Source organism: Ochotona curzoniae, unplaced genomic scaffold (genome assembly GCF_017591425.1).
Source record: "Ochotona curzoniae isolate NIBS_2020 unplaced genomic scaffold, NIBS_Ocur_1.0 contig_4792, whole genome shotgun sequence".
Lineage (NCBI taxonomy): Eukaryota > Metazoa > Chordata > Mammalia > Lagomorpha > Ochotonidae > Ochotona > Ochotona curzoniae.
Window position 1 is genome coordinate 2,445,804 of NW_024466389.1, and position 24,030 is coordinate 2,469,833.

The following is a 24,030-nucleotide window of genomic DNA, read 5'->3' on the forward strand; positions in this document are numbered from 1 at the left end:
GCCCTGGCTCCAGGAGTGGGGGTCTTCGGCAGGAAGGGAGCTCACCCAGGCACGCGCCCACAGCCCTCATCTCACTCGACCAGGCACAGGGACTCACTTAAACCTCTCTGGTGTCAGGAAGTTCAGGAGGTGGAAGAGCTCCTCCAGGTTGTTCTGCAGTGGGGTCCCCGTCAGCAGCAGCTTGTAATCAATCTTGTAGCTGTTTAAGACCCTGAAGAACTTGGGGGACAAACAGGAGCCCATGGAGGGCACTGGGCGGCTGCTGGCCCAGGGCAGCCCTGGGGGCTGGCAGGCAGCGGGGCCCAAGCCCCAGGAACCCAAGCGGATGGGGGGCAGCAGTGGGCAGCTGCTGGCTCAGGGCAGCCCTGGGGGCTGGCAGGCAGAGGGGCCCGAGCCCCGGGAGCCCCATGGCCAGCAGGGTCTACCTTGGACTGGTTGTTCTTGAGCCGGTGGGCTTCGTCCACCACGAGGCAGGCCCACTCAATGGAGCCCAGGATGGCCTGGTCGATGGTGATGAGCTCGTAGGAGGTGAGCAGGACGTGAAATTTGATCTGTACCTCTTTCTGCAGGGACACAGGGTGCTTGGGAGGTGGCAGCCAGGGCCGGACGACAGGCTCCCCCAGGTCCCCACAGCAGACCCAGTGGAACAGACCAAGGGGAGCTCGGCACCCTGCAGTTGCTGACCTGAAATTCTCAACCCCCAGATTTCAGCCTGTGTTCTTTAGGCAAGTCCCATGGAGGTGGTGGTGCTGTGGTTTAAACTCCCTACAGCACCCTGTATCCCCCGTGTGCACCAGTTCAAGTCCCAGCTGCTCCACTTCCCTCCCAGCTCCCTGCTTGTGGCCTGAGAAAGTGGCAGAGGACAGCCCGAGTCTTTGGGACCCTGCAGACCCAGAAGAAGGTCCAGACTCCTGGCTTCAGATGGGCTCAGCTCTGGCCATTGCGGCCATTTGGAAAATGAACCAGTGGATGGAAGATCTTTCTCTCTGTCTCTCCTTCTCTCTATAAATCTGACCTGCCTAATACAAATAAACAAATCTTAAAAAATAAATGATACTTTGGCACCTGCCGTGGAAGAACCAAGAAACAATGTAGGGAAGGAAGCAAGGACACACACCAAAGGACCCAAGGGTGCCAGAGGCCAGGGGCACGCAGGATGGGTCCAGCTCAAACAGGGACCACAGAAGGGGTCGAAGGACCCACAGCAATGATGGCTCCATGCACTGCGAACATAGCACGGTGAACTACTGAACTGTAAGCCCCCACATGGTTAAGGAGTTTAAAATGATTTTAAGCAAAAAGTAGAAAAAGAGAGCGATATTCTACCTACTGGTTCACTCCCAAGATGCCCACAGCATCCAGGGCCAGGATCTCCCCAATGCACTCAGCGGGGCCGTCCCCTGCAGGCCCTGGGGGTGCACAGCAGGAAGTGGATCTACACTTCAGCCCCAAGCCCCAGCTCCAGGCCAGGGCATGCTGGTGTGACGAGCAGCGTGCCACCACAGCCGACACCACCCAATGTGGGCATGTGCCTACACACACACACATGCACGCACACGCACGGAGGCCTGGAATCGCCCAGGAGTCACTTGGACACCGTCACGGCGGATCGAATGCTGTTCATGTCTCACCACAAGCAGCTTTTTAAAACGAACAGTCAAGTGTGCAGACTGCCCGGGCTGCAGCAAGACCCAGGCAGACAAGGCGATATTCTTCCATGGATCAGCACGCCCCTGCAGGCCAGCTGGGGCGGGGAGGAGTCCCCAGGCCGACCCTGCTGGGCCGGGGGCACCTACCTTCATGCGAAACACCTTCTTCCCACTGCGAATGGCGTTGTCCTCGAAGGAAAACTCGTTCTCGCGGATCACGGAGCGACTCTCCTTGTCCCCCGTGTAGGTGACCACATAGAAGTCGGGTGCCCACATCTCAAACTCACGCTCCCAGTTGATGATAGTGGACAGCGGCGCACTGACCAGGTAGGGCCCCTTGGAGTGGCCCTACAGGGGGACAGTGTGTGCACGCGTGAGCCGGATGCGAGGAGAGCAGCCGCCCCACCCGCACTGGGCTGGCCACCACGTCTGCCCACCTCCTTGTAGAGCGAGTAGAGGAACACGATGGTTTGCACCGTCTTGCCCAGCCCCATCTCGTCCGCCAGGATGGTGTCGGTGCCCTGAGCCCATGAGAAGCGCAGCCAGTTCAGGCCCTCCAGCTGGTACGGATGCAAGGTGCCGCCCGTGGAGTCGATGTACCATGGCTGCTTATCGAACTTGACCGTGGGCTGTGAGGGAGGCAGAGGTTCAGGCACGCCCTGAGTCCTGGAGCCCCCTCTTCCCAGTCACTCCACATGCTCTTCCCACTCCTCCCTGCCTTCCCAACTCGTCTTCTAGGTCTTGGCCAGAATGCGTCTTCCTCCAAAAGCCCTCCCTGACTCGCAGCCTGGCTAGGGTACCCCAACTGCGGAGTCCTCTGTTGTCAAGCCCTGGCTCCCACGACCACACGGGCCTGAGTCCCACCCAGTGCCGGGGAGGTGGTGGGCACTCAGAATCCGCTCGATGCATGGCAGTGTGGCCTGCCCTGAGCAGCTGCTTTCACTTCACACAGACCACCAACCTCTGCTCCTTTGTTCTGGGGCTCAAGGCTGTCTCCTCCATGGGGCCCTCTGCGTGTGCAGCACCCGAGGCAGGGGCCCACGGCAGACCCTCTACGTGTGCAGCACCCAAGGCAGGGGCCCAAGGCAGACCCTCTGTGTGTGCAGCACCCGAGGCAGGGGCCCAGGGCAGACCCTCTGTGTGCCCAGCACCCGAGGCAGGGGCCCAAGGCAGACCCTCTGTTTGCCCAGCACCTGAGGCAGGGGCCCAGGACAGACCCTCTGCGTGCCCAGCACCTGAGGCAGGGGCCCAGGGAAGAGCCTTCCCAGCCTCTCTCAGTGCCCAGTCCAGGCCTCCTCCTCCAGTAAGGGCAGTCCATGATGAATAGAGCAGCCACAGCGCTGGGCATGGAACACTCCCGCACACACTTGGATCCGGGTGCCCAGGCCACGCTGGGTCCTCCTAGTTAGATGCCCTCCCCTGGGGCCACCTGCCCCACTGCCTGGCCCTTGCACTCACGTCCACCTCAGGTGTGTCTGGCGGCTTCTCCTGTTTATCGTCCTTGAGCTTCTTGCCCTTCTTCATCAGCCTCTTGGGCAGCCTCGTGTCTTCCCCCAGCATCAGCTCTCTGGGAAGAGCACAGCAGGTGAGCGGGGCGCAGGCAGCTCGGGCCCAGCAGCCAGCCCCCGCAGCCCAGGCCCAGCAGCCAGCCCCCGCAGCCCACCTGTGGCCCAGCAGGCCAGCCCCCGCAGCCCAGGCCCAGCAGGCCCCCACAGCCCACCTGTGGCCCAGCAGGCCAGCCCCCACAGCCCACCTATGGCCCAGCAGGCCAGCCCCCACAGCCCACCTGTGGCCCAGCAAGCCAGCCCCTGCAGCCCAGACCCAGCAGGCCAGTCCCCGCAACCCACCTGTGGCCCAGCAGGCCACCCCCCGCAGCCCAGGCCCAGCAGGCCAGCCCCCACAGCCCACCTGTGGCCCAGCAGGCCAGCCCCCACAGCCCACCTGTGGCCCAGCAAGCCAGCCCCTGCAGCCCAGACCCAGCAGGCCAACCCCCGCAGCCCACCTATGGCCCAGCAGGCCAGCCTCTGCAGCCCAGGCCCAGCAGGCAGCCCCCGCAGCCCACCTGTGGCCCAGCAGGCAGCCCCCGCAGCCCACCTGTGGCCCAGCAGGCAGCCCCCGCAGCCCACCTGTGGCCCAGCAGCCAGCCCCCGCAGCCCACCTGTGGCCCAGCAGCCAGCCCCCGCAGCCCACCTGTGGCCCAGCAGCCAGCCCCCGCAGCCCACCTGTGGCCCCAGTAGGTCTGCTTCAGGTTGTCATAGTACGGGATGTCAATGTCGTCCATCTCCCAGGTGCACTGGTCGTAGGGCAGGTCCTTCCATTTGATCAGGTAGTGCACGTCGCCCTTTTTGTCGAAGCTGCAGCACACAGGACGGGGGACAGAGCTGTTGGGGGGCACCGGGGCCAGCAGCACAGGCGCAGTGAAGGTGCCCAGCACGTGTGGCCACTGGGCAGGAGCCCAAGCGCGCCAGTCAAGCCAGGGAGTTTGTCCAAGTTCGTGCAGCTCATGAAAGCCATGAAGGTCTAGAACAGCGGAGTGGCTATGAGGCCCTGAGAGGCAGGAGCCAGCGGGCAGAGGTGCCCCGGGCTAGGATGGCACACATGAAGCTGCTGAGTGCTCCTATAAAATGCCACGCGAGCCCGGGCGGGGTCGCCCCAGGTGAGGGACTCACTCCATCAAGCAGACCACACGTCATTGCTTAGCCATCACCTGGGACACCTGCACCCCACAGAGTTCATCTCCCAGCCGCTCCTCTGCCCAGCCAGCTCCCTGCTGATGTGCCCGGGTAAAGCAGCGAAAGGCGGCACATGCACCCATGTGGGAGACCCTGACTCCGGGCTCCCGGTCCTGGCCTGGCCCAGCCCTGACGATCGCAGCCACATGGGGAGTGAATCAGCAGATGGAAGAGTTCGCTGGAAGTCGGATGGCCACTTCGAGAGATGCCCAGGGCCATGGACCAAGCGACAGAGCTCAGCAGTACACAGCTTGATGCTGGCCACCATAAGGGCCCTCAGGCACAGCCCAGGGGCCAGGTGGGGGCCAGCAGATCAGGGGCACAGTGGCCAGCAGAGTCCAACCCCAGTCACTATGGAAACAGACTTGGTAAGCCCAGACTGACGGAGTCAGTGGCAGGGGATGAGCCCGTGGGGACAGGAAGAAACTACATTTAGGGCACAAAACCCTATGCAGGCCAAGAGTTCGGGGTGCTCTCATGCAGGGCCCAGGGCTCATGAGAAGAGCTCGCAGACAAATCTGAGGCCAGGAAGGGGAGGACACCTCCTTCAGGAAGGCCCTGGGCAAGTTCCCTGAGCCCCCCGCAGCAACCCACAGCACATAAAGCAGAGAGGCCAGGGCATCGGGCTCTGCCTGACAGGTGGCCAGCAGCGCAGGGAGGGGGAGGCCCTGGAGCCCTTTGGGGCGGGGCCCAGGGGACTGGCGGCTGGGGCGTGCACGCACGCAGCACCTGGGCACACCTGGCAGCCTCCAGCCAGGGCTGTCCTGGCTCTCCCGAACCTCCTGCAGCCTTGGTCCCTGGCAAAGTGGGTCCTGGCATGAGGCCACACCGGCTTCGGCTCCCAGCACCATGCCTCCTGGCTGCGTGACCCCTGCCTCCTGGTGGGACGACGCCCAGCGCCCCGGCCTCGGATCACAGCCAGGAGCGTGGGGAGGCAGCCCCGGGGCGACGGCCCCAGCTAACCTCAAGTGCAGGCAGCCTCAGCAGGAGCCCCGGCCCACGACGCCCACCTGTGGTTCAGGATGCGATGGACCATCATCCACTCGGGCTTGACCCCGTAGCGGTAGAAACGCTCCTCCATCTTGGCGTAGACGGGGTCCTTGCCCTTCCTCTTGTCACTCTTGCTGTCCTCGTCCCCGGAGTCCAAGGGCGGCGGCTCGTCCATGTCGTTCTTCCTTTGGTAGTTGCGGTACATCACGGTGTGGTACAGTTCCAGCTGTCCAGAGGGCAAGGGTCACAGCTGGGGCACGGCGGCCGCCTCCTGTGCCCCACAGGACCCCGCGCAGGCCCCCGTGCCCCACCCCACGCAAGGAGGCCCCCAGCACCCACTCCGCGTCCCGCCTGCCCGGGGCCTCACCTGCAGCTCCTTCACCCAGGAGCAGTGCCAGTAGGAGAGCCCAGCCCACTTGACGAAGAACTCTCTCTCCGGGATGCCCTCCAGAGGCTTGGGCCGGGGCACGCCCGGCTCCAGCTCCGGGCCCGGCAGGCCCACCATGAAGGGGGCTGGCGGCTCCGTCCACCTCCAGTGCAGGATCCGCTGCACCTTGCCCTTCAGGGGGGGACACTGCGGACAGAGGAGCACCCCCAAGCGGTCAGGGCTTCGCTGACCCCACCCTACAAACTCCCCCAACAGGCTGCTCTGTCCCCCTTGCAAGCACCAGGGACCTGAGAAGGACAAGGACATTGTGTGTAGGACTGAGGGTGGGAAGCAGGCCTGCTCAGCGGGCAGCAGAGCTCCAGGCCTGGCCACGCCCTGCCTGCAGGTCTCCCGACTCCATCCTGCCTGGGCCCTGGGGACGTGTCACAGCACTTCCTGACCCAGGAGCACACAAACCCAACTCCAGGTCAGACTCCCTGCAGCCAAGGAAGCCTGTGGCAGGGGGGTAGGGGGACAGGTGTCAGCCCCCCCCCAGGTATGACCTGCAGGTGTCCTGCACACTCCCAGCCCAGGGCCAAGAGGCACAGCCGGGGAGGGGGTGGGGACGCTCTGGGGCAGTGGGAGTGGGGCCAGCTTTCCCAGCAGCCCCCACCCAATCCCACAGACAGGGCGGTCAGGGAGGACTCAGCCCCTGCCTCCTGCCGGGGACCTCCTGGGGCTCCAGAGAAGCACAGAAAGCTGTACCCTCAAAAGGGGGCCCCCCAAGAACCCACACACCAGCACAAGGCACACACAACACGACACAAGCCAGGAGGCACAGGATGACACAGGGAGGGAGTGGGACCAGTGCGGGGACGCCAGGATGCAGCGGCGTCCCCCCTCCCTGCAAACTGGGGCCCCAAGAACTCCTACCCTGCCCTGCTCCCACCTTGGGCCTTGGGACGGGCGCCAGGGCAGCTCTGGGCCTGAGTGCCCCGTAACATAAGACTTCCCCCCCCACCAGTTTCCTAGTCTAGAACTGGGAGTGAGAAACTGCCTGGGACTGGGACGTTCTGCGGGGCCCAGCAGTCAGCGGGCAGTCAGCGCTGGATTCGCTGGGAGACACCAAGGGTCAGATGGTGGGCGGGGCGGCGGCCAGGGTGGGCGGGGCACTCGGCGCGGTGGGCGGGGCGGCGGCCGCGGTGGGCGGGGCACTTGGCGGGGCCGTGTCCGGGTGGGCGGGGCGCTTGGCGCGGTGGGCGGGGCGGCGGCCGGGTGGGCGGGGCGCTTGGCGCGGTGGGCGGGGCGGCGGCCGGGTGGGCGGGGCGCTCGCGGGGCGGCAGAACACTCACAGTACAGCGCGGGCAGAGCCATTCACCGTTTGGGATCTCAGGCAGCGGCGGGTTGAGGCAGTGCAGGTGGTAGGAGGAGGGGCAGGCGTCGCAGCACAGCAGCTCCCCGCCGTCCTTGCACACGCGGCAGAATTCCATGTGGTCGTCCTCCTCCTCCTCGCAGCCGCCATCCTCCTCCTCATCCTCGTCCTCCTTGGGCTCCCACTGGATTCCCTCCTTCTCCTGGGGGCAGGAGGGGCAGGAAGCCAGGTGGAGGCACCCTGGGCAGGGTCTCCTCCGCCTCCACCGGGCCCCCCCAGGGAGTGGCCCCTGCCCTGGCTTACACAGTGTGGGCAGCTCCACTTGCCCTCGGGAGCCTTCTCCAGCTCCGGGTCCAGGCAGACCAGGTGGTAGGCCCTGGGGCAGGTGTCACACAGGATGATCTCGCCTCCTTGCTGGCACACCTCGCAGTAGTCCTGGTGGTCCGTCTCGTAGCCATCGCCATCATCAACTAGGGTGGAGAAGGAGACAGTTGCAGAGGGCCTTGTCCCCACTCCCAGGAGCAACCTAGTGCTAGGCCACCTGGCACACAGCAGGTGCTTAATGGATGATTATGGTTGGAGGATGGATGCGTGGATGGATGATGGCTGGAGGATGGACAAGGAGTGGACGGGTGGGTAGATATGTGAACACATGACAGGAATTACTGAGACTGCAAAATAGTAAAGAAATGGCTAGGAAGTGGATAGAAAGGAAGTAGGAGAGAGGATGCAAAAATCAACAGAGCGAGAACGGGGTGAAGGGAGGGAGGGAGGGAACTGAGGGGTGGGAGGGGCAGCGGACCAGGTCACGGTGGGTGGTGCCTTAGGCGAAGCAGCCCCTCCTTCCTCCCTGACCCTGCCAGTCCCCAGGGAGGGTCGTGTCCCCTGACCACAGAGACCAGGTGAGTCCCTGCGCAGGGCCAGGCTCCTGCCCTGCACCCCACCCCGCCGCCCCCGCGAGCCCTACGCGTCTTCTTGCGCCGTCTCTTGCTCTTCTTGCCCAGGGCCGCAGAGCACTCGGAGCGCACGGAGGAGCTGTGGATGCTGGCGCTGTCAAAGTCCGACTCCTCCCGTTCGTCCTCTTCACTCTGCAGGGCCAGGGCACAAGTTTGTGAGCCGGGGGCCTGCTCCAGGGCTCTGCTGACCCGGTCATGGGAGCCCACCCAGCCAGCCCATTGCCACCCTACCACCCTCTAAAGCTCCCGCTCCATGGGGTGGGCTGCTGGGACATGGGTGTAGAGCTGAGCTTGGGGCCAGAGCCGGCCCAGGGCATGGAGGGCAGCCCTGCCCTCACACCCGCTCCCAGAGCTCCTGGCTGGCCACAGAGGGATGGGCCCCAGATTCCCCAGTACTGCCTGGATGGAGCTCAAGCTATGGAGGCAACCACAGGCAAGGCTGGGCCCCCGAGCAGCAGGACCGGCCAGAGAGAGCTCCTGCCTGGAGTACAAGCTAGAGGGGCCTCTGGAAAGAGCTGAGTCCTCTGCAGACGGACAGGGAAACAGGCCCAGCCAATCTGCAGAACGGGGGGAAGGTGCCCACAGCCAAGGCAGCCCTCCCTGGCACACACGCACGCACAGCCAAGGCGGCCCTCCCTGGCACGCACGCACTCACCGAGGAGCCCTTCTTCCTCTTGGTGCCCAGCCCTCCGAAGCGGAACTTGAGCCCTGCCGCCTTCTTGCCCCTGCCTTTCTTCTTCGTGTCTTTGGAGCCTTTGGCCTTCCTCCTCACCCCGGGCCCTGAAAACAGGAGGTGCCAGCGGCCGCTGATGCCACGTCCCTCACCCCAGGCAGCAGCCCTCCAGGATGGGCCCTGCTCGGAGACCCAATGTTCTGCACGCCACACACTGCGCGTCGCGTGCCCTCGAGACACCATTGCCCACAGAGCTATCGCTGCCCTCACAGCCAGCAAAGCCACCAGGATTCAGCCGCCCATCTGTGGGCCAAGTCTGGGCACCCAGAGGGACGTCCTGCCGCCTGCCTGGCAGCCAGCCTCCCCAGGCCCTCTTGGTACTGGCATCACCCACGACTGTCCCCAACTCTGCTGGCCTCTCCAGGAAAGGCCAGCTGACCCACGGCTACCTGCACAAGGCTGGGCTCAGGGAAGGGTGGTGCCAGCCTCCACAGCCCAGCCCAACTGCCAGGGTCCTTAGGCAGCTTTGCCCCAGACCCCCCTTAGACCACATCACACACGAGAACCAGAGCTGAGACCCCAGCTGCGCCCCGCGTGACATCCGAGAAAGTTGGTCTGGATTTTGCAAGCTCAGGAAATGGAAAGTTCAACAGCTGCAGCCGAGCGAGAACGAGAAAGCAGAGGCAACTTAGCAGGTGGGGCAAGAGAGAGATCCTCCAGAGACCCCAGGCACCAAGACGGCCAAAGAGGGGCCCCCAGGCACTTTCAGAGCCCTGCCATCCCAGCATGCCATCGCCCCTTCAGCTGTCAGAGCCATCCCTGCCCCACAAGCCCCACACCTGGGCACCCCAAAGGGCTGAGCTGCTGCCCACTCCGGCATGGAGCCCTGGGCAGTTACATATCTCTAGCTCCAAGAAACCAAAACTTCCACCAGGGGGGCACCCTTCCTGTGCCAGGGAGCCCTGCCTCCTTACCCCCCTCCAGACGTCCACCACTGAGCCACCTGTGCACCTGGCTCCCCCTCTCCTCCAGCCTCCTCGGAGAGCCAGCCCTGACCACACCCACTCCCTGCTGCCAACGCCTTTGCATTTGCAGGAGGCTAAAGCCAGAGGGCAGGACCCTCCGAGATAGGCCTGGAGAAGTCCCTGCCCAGAGCAGGTACTCAGACAAGTGCCAGCCCTGGGCTGCTCAGACACGGGGGCCTGCCAACTCTTCCAACCTCCAGGTCCAAGGGAGGTGACCAAGTGCTGCCCACAGGAGCCTTCAGCATCTCTCCCAGCCAGAGAAACACGCTGCTGCATTGCTGTCCCCACTGCTCCATGCTGCTCAGGTCTGCCCCTGTCTGTCCCCACTGCCCCTGTCTGTCCCCACTGCCCCATGCTGCTCAGGTCTGCTCCTGTCTGTCCCCACTGCCCCTGTCTGTCCCCACTGCCCATGCTGCTCAGGTCTGCCTCTGTCTGTCCCCACTGCCCCATGCTGCTCAGGTCTGCCCCTGTCTGTCCCCACTGCCTCTGTCTGTCCCCACTGCCTCTGTCTGTCCCCACTGCCCCATGCTGCTCAGGTCTGCCCCTGTCTGTCCCCACTGCCCCTGTCTGTCCCCACTGCCCATGCTGCTCAGGTCTGCCCCTGTCTGTCCCCACTGCCTCTGTCTGTCCCCACTGCCTCTGTCTGTCCCCACTGCCCCATGCTGCTCAGGTCTGCCCCTGTCTGTCCCCACTGCCCCACACTGCTCTATTGCCCCCATCTGCCCCCATTGCTCCATGCTGCCTCCAGTGACCCGCACTGCCCCCGTCTGCCCACCATCTCCTTCTCTGCCAGCTGGGGGGCTCAGTGCCTTACCCTTGCCCTCCTTGGTCTTGGCCTTGCGGATGGGCACAGGCTGGGGCACCTGCTGGGGGCTGACGGCCAGTGGAGGGGCGATCGTGACAGTCTCCACGGCCGCCGCCACAGCCGCCGCAGCGGCCGCCGCAGAGCTGCCCTTGAAGGGGTTGTTAGCACTGAACTCACGCCACTTGGCGCCCAGCACAGTCATCATCTTAGACATGGGGATTTTGGGGTTCTTCTTGGCAATGAGCGGCCTGGGGAGGGGAAAGAGGAGGGTGAGGGCACGGACCAGGCTCCACGTGGCCATCCCCAGGGCTTATCCCTTCCCCCACTCCTGTGCTCGCAGGCCATCTCAACCAGACTGAGATGAGAGACCCTGGCAACTTGAGGCCCCATCCACCCTCTCCCAGGGAGAGAGGCCCATGGGCCCAGCCACCTGCTAAAACAATCGCGTTCTGCCCCTCCCCCCCCCGGCTCTGCCTGGCGCCCAGACCCCCTGCCCACCGGAGGAACTGGCTGAAGGCCTTGTAGTTGGTCAGCGTATGGTAGTCCTCCTCTGAGAACAGGTAGTCCACGTCATCCAGGCCCCACTCAGCCATGAGCTGCCCCGAGGACTTGGGCTCCTAGGAGACAGGAGCAGAGGTAAGGGCCCTTCTAACCTGCACCCCATTCCCCAGGCCCCACTGCGGGGCTGGGACGGGGAGCTGTACATGCAGTCTGTCCTGGATGGAAAACCCTGCCCTGCCTGCTGAGGAGGTGCAGGGCCTGTGCCGAGAGTCAGGGCTGGGGGTCGCAGTCAGCCCGGAACTTCCAGCCACTGGAGGCCGGAGGCCGGAGGCCGACCCATGGGACAGGAACAGGGCTTCAGGACAGGATGAGGGGAGCTGTCACTGGGGAGGGAGCAGAGCTGACAGGTGGTCTCCCGGGAAAGCAAGGCCTCTGCCAGGCTCAGGGGCAGTGCCCTGCCAGGGCCCCTGAGCTGGGCAAGAGGAGGCAGGAGGAGGCTACCAGGAGCCAGCCCTGGGGTCCAACGAGCACGCAGCCCTGGGTTATCTGGAACGGCCAGGGAGATCCCAAGGCCCGCCTTGTGCTGCGAGGGAGAGGCGGACAGCTACCTCACCTCTCTGTGGCTCAGGTTTTTTTCTCTGAAAAGTGGGGATAACTACAGATGTTCTGAACAGGGCGCCAGGTGCCTGCCACCTGGCACCCAATCCTCCCCACTGGTACATGGTACCAGTCACACACAGCCTTCCTGGGCCAGGACCCCTGGGCCGGGGTGGTCATGTGATGTGTCCTGGGCGCTGTCCGATGGCGGGGCAGAGGGGTGCAGAGAGCGAGTGACCCCCAAACTGTTCTGCATGCATGCGAACCACAAGCCCGCTGGCCTCACTCAGGGCTGACCCCACCGAGGCAGAGAAAGTGGTCAAGAGCACCCAGCAGAGCCCGCTGCCTCTCAGCTAGGCTTCTAGGGGCTGGCTTTGGGCTCTGGCCACAGGGTGCTGCCTGGTGTACACCCCAGGCCCTGAGCCCCTGGGCCAGGAACCGGTACTTCAGGGAAACTCAAGGTTCCAAGTCCTGGAGAGTCAGAGAGATTCCCCTATGGGTCCCTAACTCACAGCACTCAGGACACCCCTGAAGGTGCCTGGGGCACAGTGTTCGAGTGCCAGGTGTTACCACTATGGGTCACCCAGGTGTCAGCCGGCCCTGAGGGCCCCATTGCCCTGCTGCAGCCTCAGGGTGACTCCAAGACCCAGACTGGGTGCATCCCCCCTTCCCACACAGGCAGGAAAGCGCTCTCCTGGGGCCTCTGGCTTCTCTGGCTCCAAAGGCAGGAGGCACCCCTGGAACCCTGGTCCCCACCCTGCAGAGACACCATCGGTTTTTATTTCACCAAACTGCTCTGACAGGAAGCTCGAGCTCGCATCCCAGCAGCAGCCACAGGCATGTGCGGGGCACCTGTCCATGCACCTGTCCGTCCATCTGACCATCAGCAGGCTGCCTGGCATTCCACCTGGTACCACCTCACATGCTTTCAGTGCCACCTGGCTACCATGCTCGCACACGTGTGTCCATGTGTGTACACGCACATACTAACATACTGCAGTGCATACATGCGTGCTAACACATACACGTGTGCACATGTACATGCATGGACACGCTCGTGAGCACGCACGCACGCACGGATGTGTGCACATGAGCCTCGACACCAGCCGGTGCCAGCTCCTCCTGGCTCCGCTCCCTGCTGGGGAGACGCGGGGCACCCGGCAGGGCGGACACCTTTAGGCATCCGTCGTCATTCTCCTCCTCCTCGTCCTCCTTCCGCTTCCGCTTGGCTTTTTTCTCCTTCTTATCCCTGACTTTCTTCTTTTTCTTTTTATTGGGGGAGTAGTCGCTGCCTTCGCTCTCCGACTTCTCTTCCAGATCCTCCTCGTTTTCCGACAGCTCATCGTTGCTCCCCTGGAAGAGAAGGGAGACGGTGAGGGACAGACAGAGGCCCTGCGGGAATCCAGGATCCTGGCCAAGTCCCTCGGCTCAGGCAGCTGCCGCGGGGGCCACCCCCGGGACTGTTGCCAGCAGCTTTCCAGGTGGGCAAAGTTCTGGAAGAGACAGACAGGAGATGAGGGCTGTGTTGTGGCATAACAAGTTAAGCTGCCAGACCCGGCGCAGTAGCCTTGTGACTAAAGTCCTCGCCTTACATGCACTGGGATCTCATATGGGCACTGGTTCAAATCCTGGCTGCTCCACTTGCCTTCCAGCTCCCTGCTTGTGACCTAAGAAAATAGTAGAGGATGGTCAAAGCCTTGAGGCCCTGCACCCACATGGGAGCCATGGAAGAGGCTCCTGGCTCCTGGCTCCTAGTTTTGGACTGGCTCAGCTCTGGCCATTGTGGCCACCTGGGATGGAGGATGTGTCTCTCCTCTCTGTAAATCTGGCTTTCCAACAATAAAGTTAAAAATCTCTTCTTTAAAAAAGTTAAGCTGCCACCTGTAATGCCAATATCCTGGTTGGGTGCTGGTTCGAGTCCCGGCTGCTCCATTTTCAATCCAGCTCCCCGCTGATGCATCTGAAATGCAGTGGGAGATGGACAAGTCCCCTGACCACTGCACGCATGCGAGAGACGGAGATGAAGTTCCTGGCTCCTGGCTTCAGCCTCGCCCAGCCCCAGCCATTGCAGCCACTTGGAAAGTGAACGGGTAAATGAAAAATCTCTCTCTCTCTCTAATTATGCCTTTCAAATGAAGAAATCTTAAAACACACACACACACACACACACACACTGGAGTGATAAAAAAGCAAACTCAAAAAGAACAGTGGGGTAACAGAGGCGCCAGGGTGGAAGTGGGCAAGGGGAGAGGAGGAGATAATGGGGTCAAAAACCCAGTGGCGTCCCCCTGCAGCACATCAGGAGGCCCCCAGCCTGACCTCTGCCCTTCCAGGCTGCGGCATCCACAGATGGGACCAGCAGCCAGCTGCCTCTCTTTCCTGGAGAGGGTGGGCCATTCCCAGAGACCCAGCTCTGAGGGACTTGCCCCACGCCCTGACTTCCCCTCTCTGCTGCAAACTCAGCCTGCTCTCACCTCCAGGCTGCTGGCTCACAAACCTCTTAAGCCCAGGCCACTCAGAGTGAGCAGTGAGCAGGCAGCTGGCAGAAACAAGGCCTGGGTTTCCGGGAATATTTGCTCGGCCATGCCAGGCGCCAGGAGCAGCTCCCAGCCCAGACACTGCCAGAGCCCGCCCAAGGGCAAGCACCTGCTCCCACAGCTGAAGCAACGAGTGGCCACGGAGCCCAGGCTCCACCTGACTCTGGGGAAGGTAGAGGCCAGGTAGGGCTGTCCATCGTCCCCTGGTTGTCTCTACCTGGGCACTCAGCCCGGTTGAGCTAAGGATGGGAAGACACTGCCCTCCGCCTGTGGTGGGGTTCAGCACCATGGATAGGGGCGTACTGTTGGGCTTGCGGCGTGGGGAGGCTGCCCCATGGACTGACCCGCAAACCCTCTGGGAATGAGGCTTGAGAATCACAGCCGACACCCACGTGGGTCCCAGGCCTCCCCGGGCAGGCACTGTCCCTCGCTGGCTTGACACTTGGGCAGATCAGCTTCCTATGTGAGAAAAGACCTTGAACACTACCACACGGGTGAAAGACAGCTGAGGGGCAAATGGGCACAGGGTGGTGAGGGCCAGGTCTCCATGGACCAGGCCTCGGTACCATGCCATGGCCAGCAGGCAGCTCATTCAGGCCACACCAAGACCATGCCAAGACTGAGGCACCCCTGCCTGGCTGTTGGCCAGCTGCAGTTCTGGGAATGCCCAGATGAATACTTCATTCGTCTCTGCTGGATGCCAAGGGCCCAGCAGGAGAACAGAGGCCAGGAAGCAAACCAGCCTTGCACGGGCATTGCTGGCAACGAGGCTGGGGCAGACTGCCCCGAAGGTGCCCGATGGGAGGTTGGTAGGGCCCGGCCCCTGAGTGCAGCAGAGGGCAGTGAGAGGGAGGAAGGCAGAGAGTAGAGGGCAGTAGGCAAGAGGGGCTGGGGCTGGCTGGCAGGAGGCCAGGTGCCCATAGGAGGGCAGAGCAGGAGGGAGGATGGAGAGCCTCAGCCAGGACAGAGCAGGTCTGCAGCCCCGGCTGCCCCCTCCCCGCAGCTGCCCACCTCGGGGCTCAGCCCAGTGAGGTGGCATGTCTGCACAGGGCAGAGCCCTGTGGAAGACGAAGCTCTGACTCCCAACCCCCAGCTGATGGCCCCTCCTCTATAGTGCCTTCATCAGAGGGCCCCACACGGCGGGGGACACAAACCCCCCATCAAGTGGGGATGAGAAGCAGGGGCAGGAACTGGTAGTGGGAACTGTGAGGGGCCCCGGGCACAGCCCAGTCATTCCCAGCCCTTCCCTAACAGAGCTCAGGGTCCTCCCTCAACAACAGGACCCAGAGCAGCCACACCCCATGCGTCCCATGGCGGCTGCATGCGTCCCATGGCAGCTGCATGCGCCCCATGGCAGCCGCGGTGGCCTGAGTCAGGATCTGAGTCAGGGTTCGACCTTGGTCCTGTCCTTTCTGCTGCAGCCGCCCTGGGCAGAAAGGGGGGGGGGCATGGTCGGTAGAGAAATCTCGGCGGACTCGGAGGCCGCCGGCAAATCTGAGACTCGGCCCCCAGGCTGCGTGCCAGGGGCAGGGGCAGGCTGGGCCGTGAGCCCAGGCCCCGCTGAGGGCACAGAGCACAGCCTGGGCACCCGGAGCGGGCAGCGCCCAACACCCTCTCTCCACCGATGCTCCTGGATTGAGGCCTGCTCCCCCTCTCCCTGCTGTCTACGCCCAGTTCTCCGCGTTGCATCCCCCAAAAGAGGGGGCATTACTCAAAAGGAAGGGAGACTCGGTCACCCCCAACTCGGGGGGTCCTTCAAGAGGGAGAGGCAGAGAGAAAGAATGAAACGGGAGCCTTCCATTCACGAGGGTTATAAACAGTTATAATCTGGCGCTGAATAATTGGTTGCCATGGTAACCGCTGCAGTACAGGTGGAAACCATTTCTCCCCCAGCGCGCTGAGCTGACAAGGAGCCTCATCTGCATGTGCTCGGGTTCTAGCTGCAGCCCGGCGTTTTCATGTAAATTGAGATCCACAACATGGTACCCATACCCCCAGCGGCTGCCTGGGGTCTACCTGCCCCAGCCCTCTGCTGGCCTCAGCCCGGGGCCACCTGCTAGGGAAGGGGCCTGTGTCCTGGGGCCCGTGAGCTTTCCAACTGTCACCAGCTCCCACCCACCCCGCCACACCTGCCAGCTGGATGGAGCCAGGCCCACGGGCGTGCAGGAGGAAGGACAGCCCTGGCCCCAGGGCATTTCAGGGCCCATTAGGTGCTGCTGGCCAATGGCAAGCTTCCTGTGCACTGCACTCCACGACCAGGGTTGCCTTCTCGGCAGTGAGAGGGAGGGTGGGTGAGGGAGGGTGGGAGGAGAGGGGAGAAGAATCGGAGAGAGGGAGAGGACCACAAAAACACAGAGAAGGAAGAAGGCAAAGACCAAGTCCAGCCAGGGGACATCAGGGGGCACCAGGGGACAGCCAGGGGACAGCCAGGGGGCACCAGTGGGCACCAGGGACATGCAGGGACAGCCAAGGTGGCCAGGGGACAGCCAGGGGGCACCAGGGGACAGCCAGGAGATAGCTAGGGGCACCAGGGGGCACCAGGGGACAGCCAGGAGATAGCCAGGGGCACCAGGGGGCACCAGGGGCATACAGGGGCAGCCAAGGTGGCCAGGGAACAGCCAGGGGGCACCATGGGGTACCAGGGGACAGCCAGGAGATAGCCAGGGGGCACAAGGGGGCAACCAGGGAATACTCAGGGGCAGCCAAGGTGGCCAGGGGACGGACAACCGGGGGTACCATGGGCAGCCAGGGGCAGCCAGGGGGCAGCCAAGGGCACCAGGAGCCAGACAGACGGACACACACACACACACACCCAGAGAGGGGCCTGGCTAGCTGCACAAGGGAAGGCCCTGGGACCACAGGGGTGGGACCTTGCCTCGGAAGCTGCTCATCCCCAATCTCTGCCCAGAGCCTGCCCACCTCCCAGCCTCCTTCTCGGCTGGGCTCCCTGCCGAGCCCAGTGTTAAAGGTCATGGTGTGGGGAGCAGAGAAGCCAGCACTGCTGGGGGTGGGACTGCTGTGTCCCTCCAGCTGCACCTGGCCCAAGCCCAGGTCCCGAGGACCACGCACATGGCCTTGCCGCTCACTGCCCCGTGCCCTCACTTCCCACAGAAAAAGCTGCCAGGGAGGGAACACCAAGGAGGGCCGGGCAGGGCGTGCCTGAGCCGGAAGCCTCATCCTTATCCCCAAGCCCTGGCCCCCAAGCCCGAGTCTGATGGCAGCAGTGGCTGCAGAAAGCAATCTCAGACTCAACCAAACCTCCCGCAGGTACCTGCACACCAGGGCCCTGCAGCCACACCAGGCAAAGCCCTGGACCGCAGGCCTGAGAGTGGGGAGTCGGGGGTCAGGGGTCAGGGGTCAGGGAGCTGATTACAGAACCTCCCCGAGGCAGGCAGCCCCACCCCTCCCTGGCCTTCACTTCCCCGTCTGGGCAGTGGGCACAGGCAACCTCTCTCCCTTTCTCAGCACCCCCAAAGAGGAGAGTGCCTTAGTCCACAGCTCCTGGGTGCCTGGTCCCCTCCAGGGGGTCCCCTTCACCCCATCCCTTCAGGGTGAGGTGTTCTGAGGAGAAAGACATATGCAGACACACAGGGATGCACACACACACACATGAAAGAAAGGGCTTGGCAGCAAGGTGAGGGCAAGGGCTCAGGACACAGCCTGGACCAAGAAGAGGGCTGTGGGGCATGACCAGGCTGGCGCTTGAAGGAGCTCTCCAGGAAGCTGAGACCACGGCGGGGGCAGGGCACAAGGCACGAGGCAGGCCCAGCAGGAGACAGGCAGGGCAGAAGGCCCAGCCCGGAGGCAGGACGCACCAAGGAGGCCTCTGGCCGGGACGGACGGGGCTGACACCTCCCTGCTCCCCACTTCTCTGCAGACCAGAACCCAAGTGCTTGTGTGTCCCAGAGCCACTGGCACTCATGGGTACACTGCTGGTCTCTGTCTATCCCTAAAACACGCAGCAGAAGTGGCACAGCCAACAGAGATGTGTGGGCACACGTGGCCACCACCCCTTCTCCCTCCCTGGGGGTCTTCCTGCCTCTGCACCCCCTGGAGGTCCCAGTGAATCCCAGAAAAGCCAAGTCACATATGCCATGTCCCCATTCATGCCACACCTCTCGTTGACCCCAATTCACTCAGGTGACAAGTCGGGGAGGGGGCTGCTGGGTGCCCGCCTTAGACCAGGTCCTGAGAACAGGTGCGGCATCCCGGCCTGCTCCCTGAGTCTCCTCCCTCGTGCACTGCCTGCGGCACAGGCCGCTCGGCAGCCACCTTCCCCTAAGTTCCCAGCAGGTAAGGTGGGGTCCCTTCTGGGCAGACCAGCCAGGGAGGATCAGGCCTGGCTGACACTGGGCTGGACCTGGCTGACTGCCCCAGTCCATCCCATCATGGCCACTATGTGTGTGGTCACAGGCAAGTGGACTTGCAGGAAGTGCCGGCCACCCCTGCAACCTCCCATCCACTCCCACCTACTCCCTGCACTAGGAGGTGGCCAGGCCAGCACCTCCATACCCACCGCCCCCGACCGCCCTGCCAGCAGGCCCCCAGCCCGGCCCCCGGCCCCTGCGCCTCCGCACAGCCTTCACCTCCTTCTTCTTCCGTTTTCCCTTGGATCTGTTCTCCTTGGGCTTCTTGGATTTCTTCTTCTTGGGAAGGCTCAGGGGCTCGGCAGGGAAGAAATCCTCGAAGCCTTCCAGGCCCCCATCTTCTTCCTCTGCAAGAGTCAGGAGGCGCGGGGTTACTCCCCTGCCCCGCCGGCCCCCAAAGCCAGGCCGAGTCACGGCCACTGCAGCCCAGGCCCAGTGCAGTGGGACTCAGCGCAGGAGGGCCCACTGCTGGAGACGCTGTGCCTTCCCCAGCTGGAGCCACAGCCACTTGCCCCCACCGAGGGCTGGTGCTAAAACCAAGCCCTGATTAAACCCCTGTGAGGGAGGGAGCTGGCCCAGGGTGGGCGCAGCCAGATGAGCAGGAGACCTGGTGAGTCCCGGCGTACACTCCTGAGGCCTGGGGTGTACCCGGACAGCAGCCCCTGCACACAGCCCGGGGCCACTCAGTTCCTCTGCCAAGGCTGCACGGGGCGGGCCCAGCAAGGGCTACGTGCTTTGAGATGAGCCTCACAGCTCCCACGGGTTTGACAGGAGCCCTCAACAGGGACCCAAAGGCCACATGACTCCCCCACCCTGATCCAGTGACACACAGACCACAGGCGCACACACACACACACACACACACACACACACACACACACACACACACACACAGGTATATACACACAGGCACACACAGGGACACAGAGCAAAACCAGCACACTCCTGCACAGGACACAAACAGGTGCACATACAGACACACATGGACACGCTGGCCCATAGACACGTGACACATGGTACACTCACAGGTGTGCACCATGAGTAAGGTCATCATACAGGCACACACACAGACACACCCCATGACAAGGCGCCAAGCGGCTCTGGCTGGGCACCCAGCAGGACAGGAAGTCCTGTGGAGTCGCAGCACCCATGCCCCCAGATCTCCTGAAGCACCCCAAGACCCCAGGGCCCCTTACCCTGAAGGGCCACAGAGGCGGTGAGTCCCACACACCGGGCTGAAAAGAGACCCTCCTAGGAGGAAGGCAGGGTCCTCAAGACCCCTTAATAGGCGTGGGAGGCCACCCTGCTTCCCCGTCCCTGGTCCAGTTACACACACACAGGCGGCCAGCACTGGCATGGGCCCGGGAAGGGAGACGGGCAGGGCCCTCTGGGGCGTGGCAGCAAGAAGACGACAAAAGAAAACACACCATGTGGACGGGCAGGCGGAGGGAATCCATGCCCACCGGGGACAAAGGAAGCTTCCATAAGGATGACCCTCCAGGAATCCGTAAAGGAGCCGATGAGAGAGCCAGCCCCCACTACGCCAGCGCGCGGCCCAGCCCCTCTGCCAGCCTGTCCTGCCCCTCCACACCCCAGCCATCGCAGGCGTGCCCAGGAGCAGCTGGGGAGTAAGGGGAGCAGAGACAGGACCCAGTGGGGCCCCTGCCTGAGGTAGGTGGGATACAGCAGGGCTGATACCCAGTCTCAGGACCCCCACGCTCCCACCACAGCAGGCACAGTGTCCCCTGCTGAATCAAGCTCTAAGGCAGAAACCGCCTCACCTGCTCACGGCCACTACGGGTCACTCCACAAGCCCAGGCAGGTGCCACGGTCACCCACGGTTAGGAGGACACAGACGTGCATGCCTTGGATACCCTGGCATGTGTCTGCCATCCTCCACACAGGTCCAGCCACTCGGCCTGGGCCTGGTGGTCCTGGCCAGACCCCAAGGCAGGAGAGGAGTGCAGCTCAGTCACCCACATGCCACATCCCAGGAGGGTGCAGGAGGCCAGGAGCAAGCTCCTCCCACTCCCACGCCTCACAGTCCCCACACTGACCTTCCCCCGCCTCCACCAGGAGGGGAAGGCAGGGGCTGCACAGATTTCTGAGCCAGCAAATCCAGTCCTGCCATCCAGTCCCCTGGAGTTCAAGACACTTGTCCAAAGTCCATAGCAGGAGACAGCCGGGAGTCTCAGGAAGATGCAGGGCAAGCAGAGATGGAGGGCGAGTCTGGAAGCTGCTACGGGGCAGGCAGCCGCACCTGGGCCGGGCAGAGCGGGGCAGGCTCCAAGCCGCATGGAGGGCACCACTACTATGTCCAGGCAGGAAACGGGCCTCAGGGCAGTGGGCAGCTCAAAGCTGGGCTCCTGCGGGCCAGGCTGTAGCTAAGGGCCTCGTCAGTTTCTCCAAGCCCCAACGTCACAGCAGCAGCGACTTTGCGAACCAGCCAAACATATACTTGGGGTCCCCTGAGGCGTCCAGGAGCAGAGGGCAGGGTGAGGGCCAGCAGAGGGCAGGGTGAGGGCCAGCAGAGGGCAGGGTGAGGGCCAGCACAGCCAATGGGAGGCCAGCATTGCCCACCTCCACCTCCCCCCGTTCCACCGAGACCGCCCGGGCAGAGCCACCCCCACACCCTGGCAGTGCCCAGCAGCCATTACGTAATGGGTTCTGAGCTGATGCAATCGCCAGAGGGGGCCTCCCCCCTCTGCCAGCGCCCCCAGCAGGGCAGTCCCCAGACATCCAGCCCAGCACACAGTCCCCAGCTGGCCAAGTGACCAGCAGGACAAGTCCGGGAGGCACAGATGGCTGCAGCAAGTTCTAGAAGGAAGCCTGTGTTCTAGAAGGAGGGGCAGGAAGAGCTCCACACCCTCCCACTTGGGCCCTAAACCTCCACTCCCACACCTGGCCCCACACTTCCTAAAACCAGGCTTGGGGACTCACCATCAGCCACACCCCAGGGGCGCCGGCCTGGCCCCACCCCCACAGCCCAACCTGGCCGACAGAGCATGGGCCCACCACACCCCACAGGGTGAGGGGCTCCGGCCTGGCTTCATCCTGGCCCCTGGCAGCTACCCGCTGCCCTTCCGGCCTGTCTGGCTGTGCCCTGCCCGCCTTCCCCCTGCAGGCCCAAGACTCCATCGATCTGCGCGGCTATAATTAGGACGCATTAGCCCGGTTACCTCCCACCTCCTGAGCTGCCCAGCAGCCTGGGAGCAGCCCCGGGAGGTGCAGCTTCCGAGACAAGGAGTGGACAGGGTAGGGACGTGGAGTCTGACCAGTCCCCTGCAGGCTCCCTGCAGGGCCCCAGGCGGGCCAGGACTGCAGGGCATCCCAGCAGGCTGCAGTGAGGGTTACCCACACAGCACCACAGCATCCAGCCCCCTCATAGACATGGGAAACAAGGCTCAGACATTGCCCCGCCACGGTCTCTCTCCGCCCCCCACTTCAGGCCCGAAGGGGTGAGAACCAGGGCCAAACCCATCCTCCCTCAATGCACAGGTTGCTTGGCATGCTCAGGGCTGCGCGCTGCAGATACTGGGGGTACTCGGGCCAGGTCACAGTCTGCAAGGCCACAAGGGCCCCACGCAGGGTCACAGCAGGTCCTCACACGCACCCACAGCAGCAGGAGGGCAGAGCTGGCAAGCACAGGCAGGCGACAGGAGGCAAGGGGACAGGCAAAGAAAGGGCATCGCATTCCAGGGATCTAAGGAGCCTACAGCTGAGGCCAGAGCACCCTCACCCAAGCCAAGAGCAGGCACCCAGCTCGGTGCCAGGCAGGCTGGCTCCCACCCCCCAGAGGCCCCCTAGTGGTCAGAGGGTAGAGCAGGTGCAGGACCAGAGCACCCCAGGCCCTGCAGTAGAGAGGATGAGACCCTGGGAGTGACAGCCAGGGCAAGTGAGGCCAGGGAAGCCATGAGGGGGGCAGGCAGGTGGGGACGCGGGCCAGCCGGTGTGCTGAACGCGATGTGGGTGCTGTGGCCTCGAGGGCTGCTCGGGGGGAGCCCAGTCCAAGTCTCACATCATCTGGACCGGCACGCGCCCCTGGGCTCCAGGCTGCACAAGAGAGGACTCATACTGTGTTTACAACACTTCACAAATCCCAGCCATCACGTCATTGGCGTTTCATCCGAGGGAAGCATCAGCCCTGCGCAGGGCTGGGAAGGACAGGGAGAGCGGAGGATCTTACCCTCCGTGATGGGATTTGGCCGACAGTGAGCCTGGCACTGGGGAGAGATATCCCCCAAAAGCCGGCCTGGGGTATAGACCGAGAGGAAAGGGAGACAGGCAAAGAGGGAAGGAGAGAAGGTGACAGACTGTGAGGGACCAGGAAGGGGGCCGAGACAGCGGGACGTGTGGACAGAGACAAGCAGAGGACGGAGTCACAGTGCTGAGGCAGTCGCAAAGGTTCTCCCTACACTGAGATGGAGTGTGCCAACAGCCTTGCCTCAGGAAGTGAGACCCCAGGTCCTGTGCCCAGTGCTGGCTCAGAGGACTCTTGAGGCATGGCTTTGGGAAGCAGAGGGATGGCTGGGGGGATGACTGGGGGGATGGTTGGGGAGATGGTTGGGGAGATGGCTGGGGGGATGGCTGGGGGGATGGCTGAGGGGATGGCTGGGGGGATGGCTAGGGGGATGGCTGGGGGATGGCTAGGGGGATGGCTGGGGGGATGGCTGGGAAGATGACTGGGAGAATGGCTTGAGAGTAGCTGGAGGGATGGCTGGGGGATGGATGGGGGATGGCTGGAGGGATGGATGGGGAATGGCTGAGGGGATGGCTGAGGGAATGACCGGGAGAGATCGCTGGGGGACAGCTGGGAGAATGGCTGGGGGGACAGCTGGGAGGAGGGCTAGGGGGAGGGCTGGGGGATGGTTGAGGGAATGACTAAGGGGATTGTTGGGGGACAGCTGGGAGAATGGCTGGGGAGATGACTGAGGGGATGGCTAAGGGGATGACTGGGGGATGGCTGGGGAGATGGTTGAATGGATGGCTGGGGGTGTATTGGGGGATAGCTGGGGGATGGCTGGGGTGGGATGGCTGGGGTGGGATGGCTGGGGGATGGCTGGGGGATGGCTGGGGTGGGATGGCTGGGGGATGGCTGGGGGGATGGCTGGGGGATGGCTGGAGGGACAGCTGGGGGATGGCTGGGGGGATGGCTGGGGGGATGGCTGAGGGAATGGCTGGGGGATGGCTGGGGGATGGTTGGAGGGATGGCTGGGGATGCCTGGGGGGATGGCTGGGGGATGGCTGGGGATGGCTGGGGTGGGATGGCTGGGGTGGGATGGCTGGGGAGATGGCTGGGGGATGGCTGGGGCGGGATGGCTGGGGAGATGGCTGGGGGATGGCTGGGGGATGCCTGGGGGGATGGCTGGGGGATGGCTGGGGTGGGATGGCTGGGGAGATGGCTGGGGGATGGCTGGGGGATAGCTGGGGGATGGCTGGGAGATGGCTGGGGGATGCCT

At 63.7% G+C, this 24,030-nt stretch overlaps 1 protein-coding gene across 1 annotated transcript in view; it reads right to left on the reverse strand.

Moving 5' to 3' along the window:
• CHD5 (chromodomain helicase DNA binding protein 5) overlaps nt 1-24,030 on the reverse strand; it is a 44,272-nt gene that overhangs the window by 17,039 nt on the left and 3,203 nt on the right. Inside the window, exons 2-17 of the mRNA XM_040987593.1 lie at nt 18,791-18,918; nt 12,841-13,020; nt 11,068-11,186; nt 10,579-10,817; nt 8,722-8,846; nt 8,078-8,198; nt 7,414-7,580; nt 7,091-7,312; nt 5,739-5,945; nt 5,392-5,597; nt 3,872-4,003; nt 3,108-3,216; nt 2,087-2,278; nt 1,797-1,997; nt 426-563; nt 98-219 (exon numbers count right to left, since the gene is read on the reverse strand). Of these exons, the coding sequence (XP_040843527.1) occupies nt 98-219; nt 426-563; nt 1,797-1,997; nt 2,087-2,278; nt 3,108-3,216; nt 3,872-4,003; nt 5,392-5,597; nt 5,739-5,945; nt 7,091-7,312; nt 7,414-7,580; nt 8,078-8,198; nt 8,722-8,846; nt 10,579-10,817; nt 11,068-11,186; nt 12,841-13,020; nt 18,791-18,918 (2,608 nt within the window). The remainder of the gene's footprint in view (nt 1-97; nt 220-425; nt 564-1,796; nt 1,998-2,086; nt 2,279-3,107; nt 3,217-3,871; nt 4,004-5,391; nt 5,598-5,738; nt 5,946-7,090; nt 7,313-7,413; nt 7,581-8,077; nt 8,199-8,721; nt 8,847-10,578; nt 10,818-11,067; nt 11,187-12,840; nt 13,021-18,790; nt 18,919-24,030) is intronic.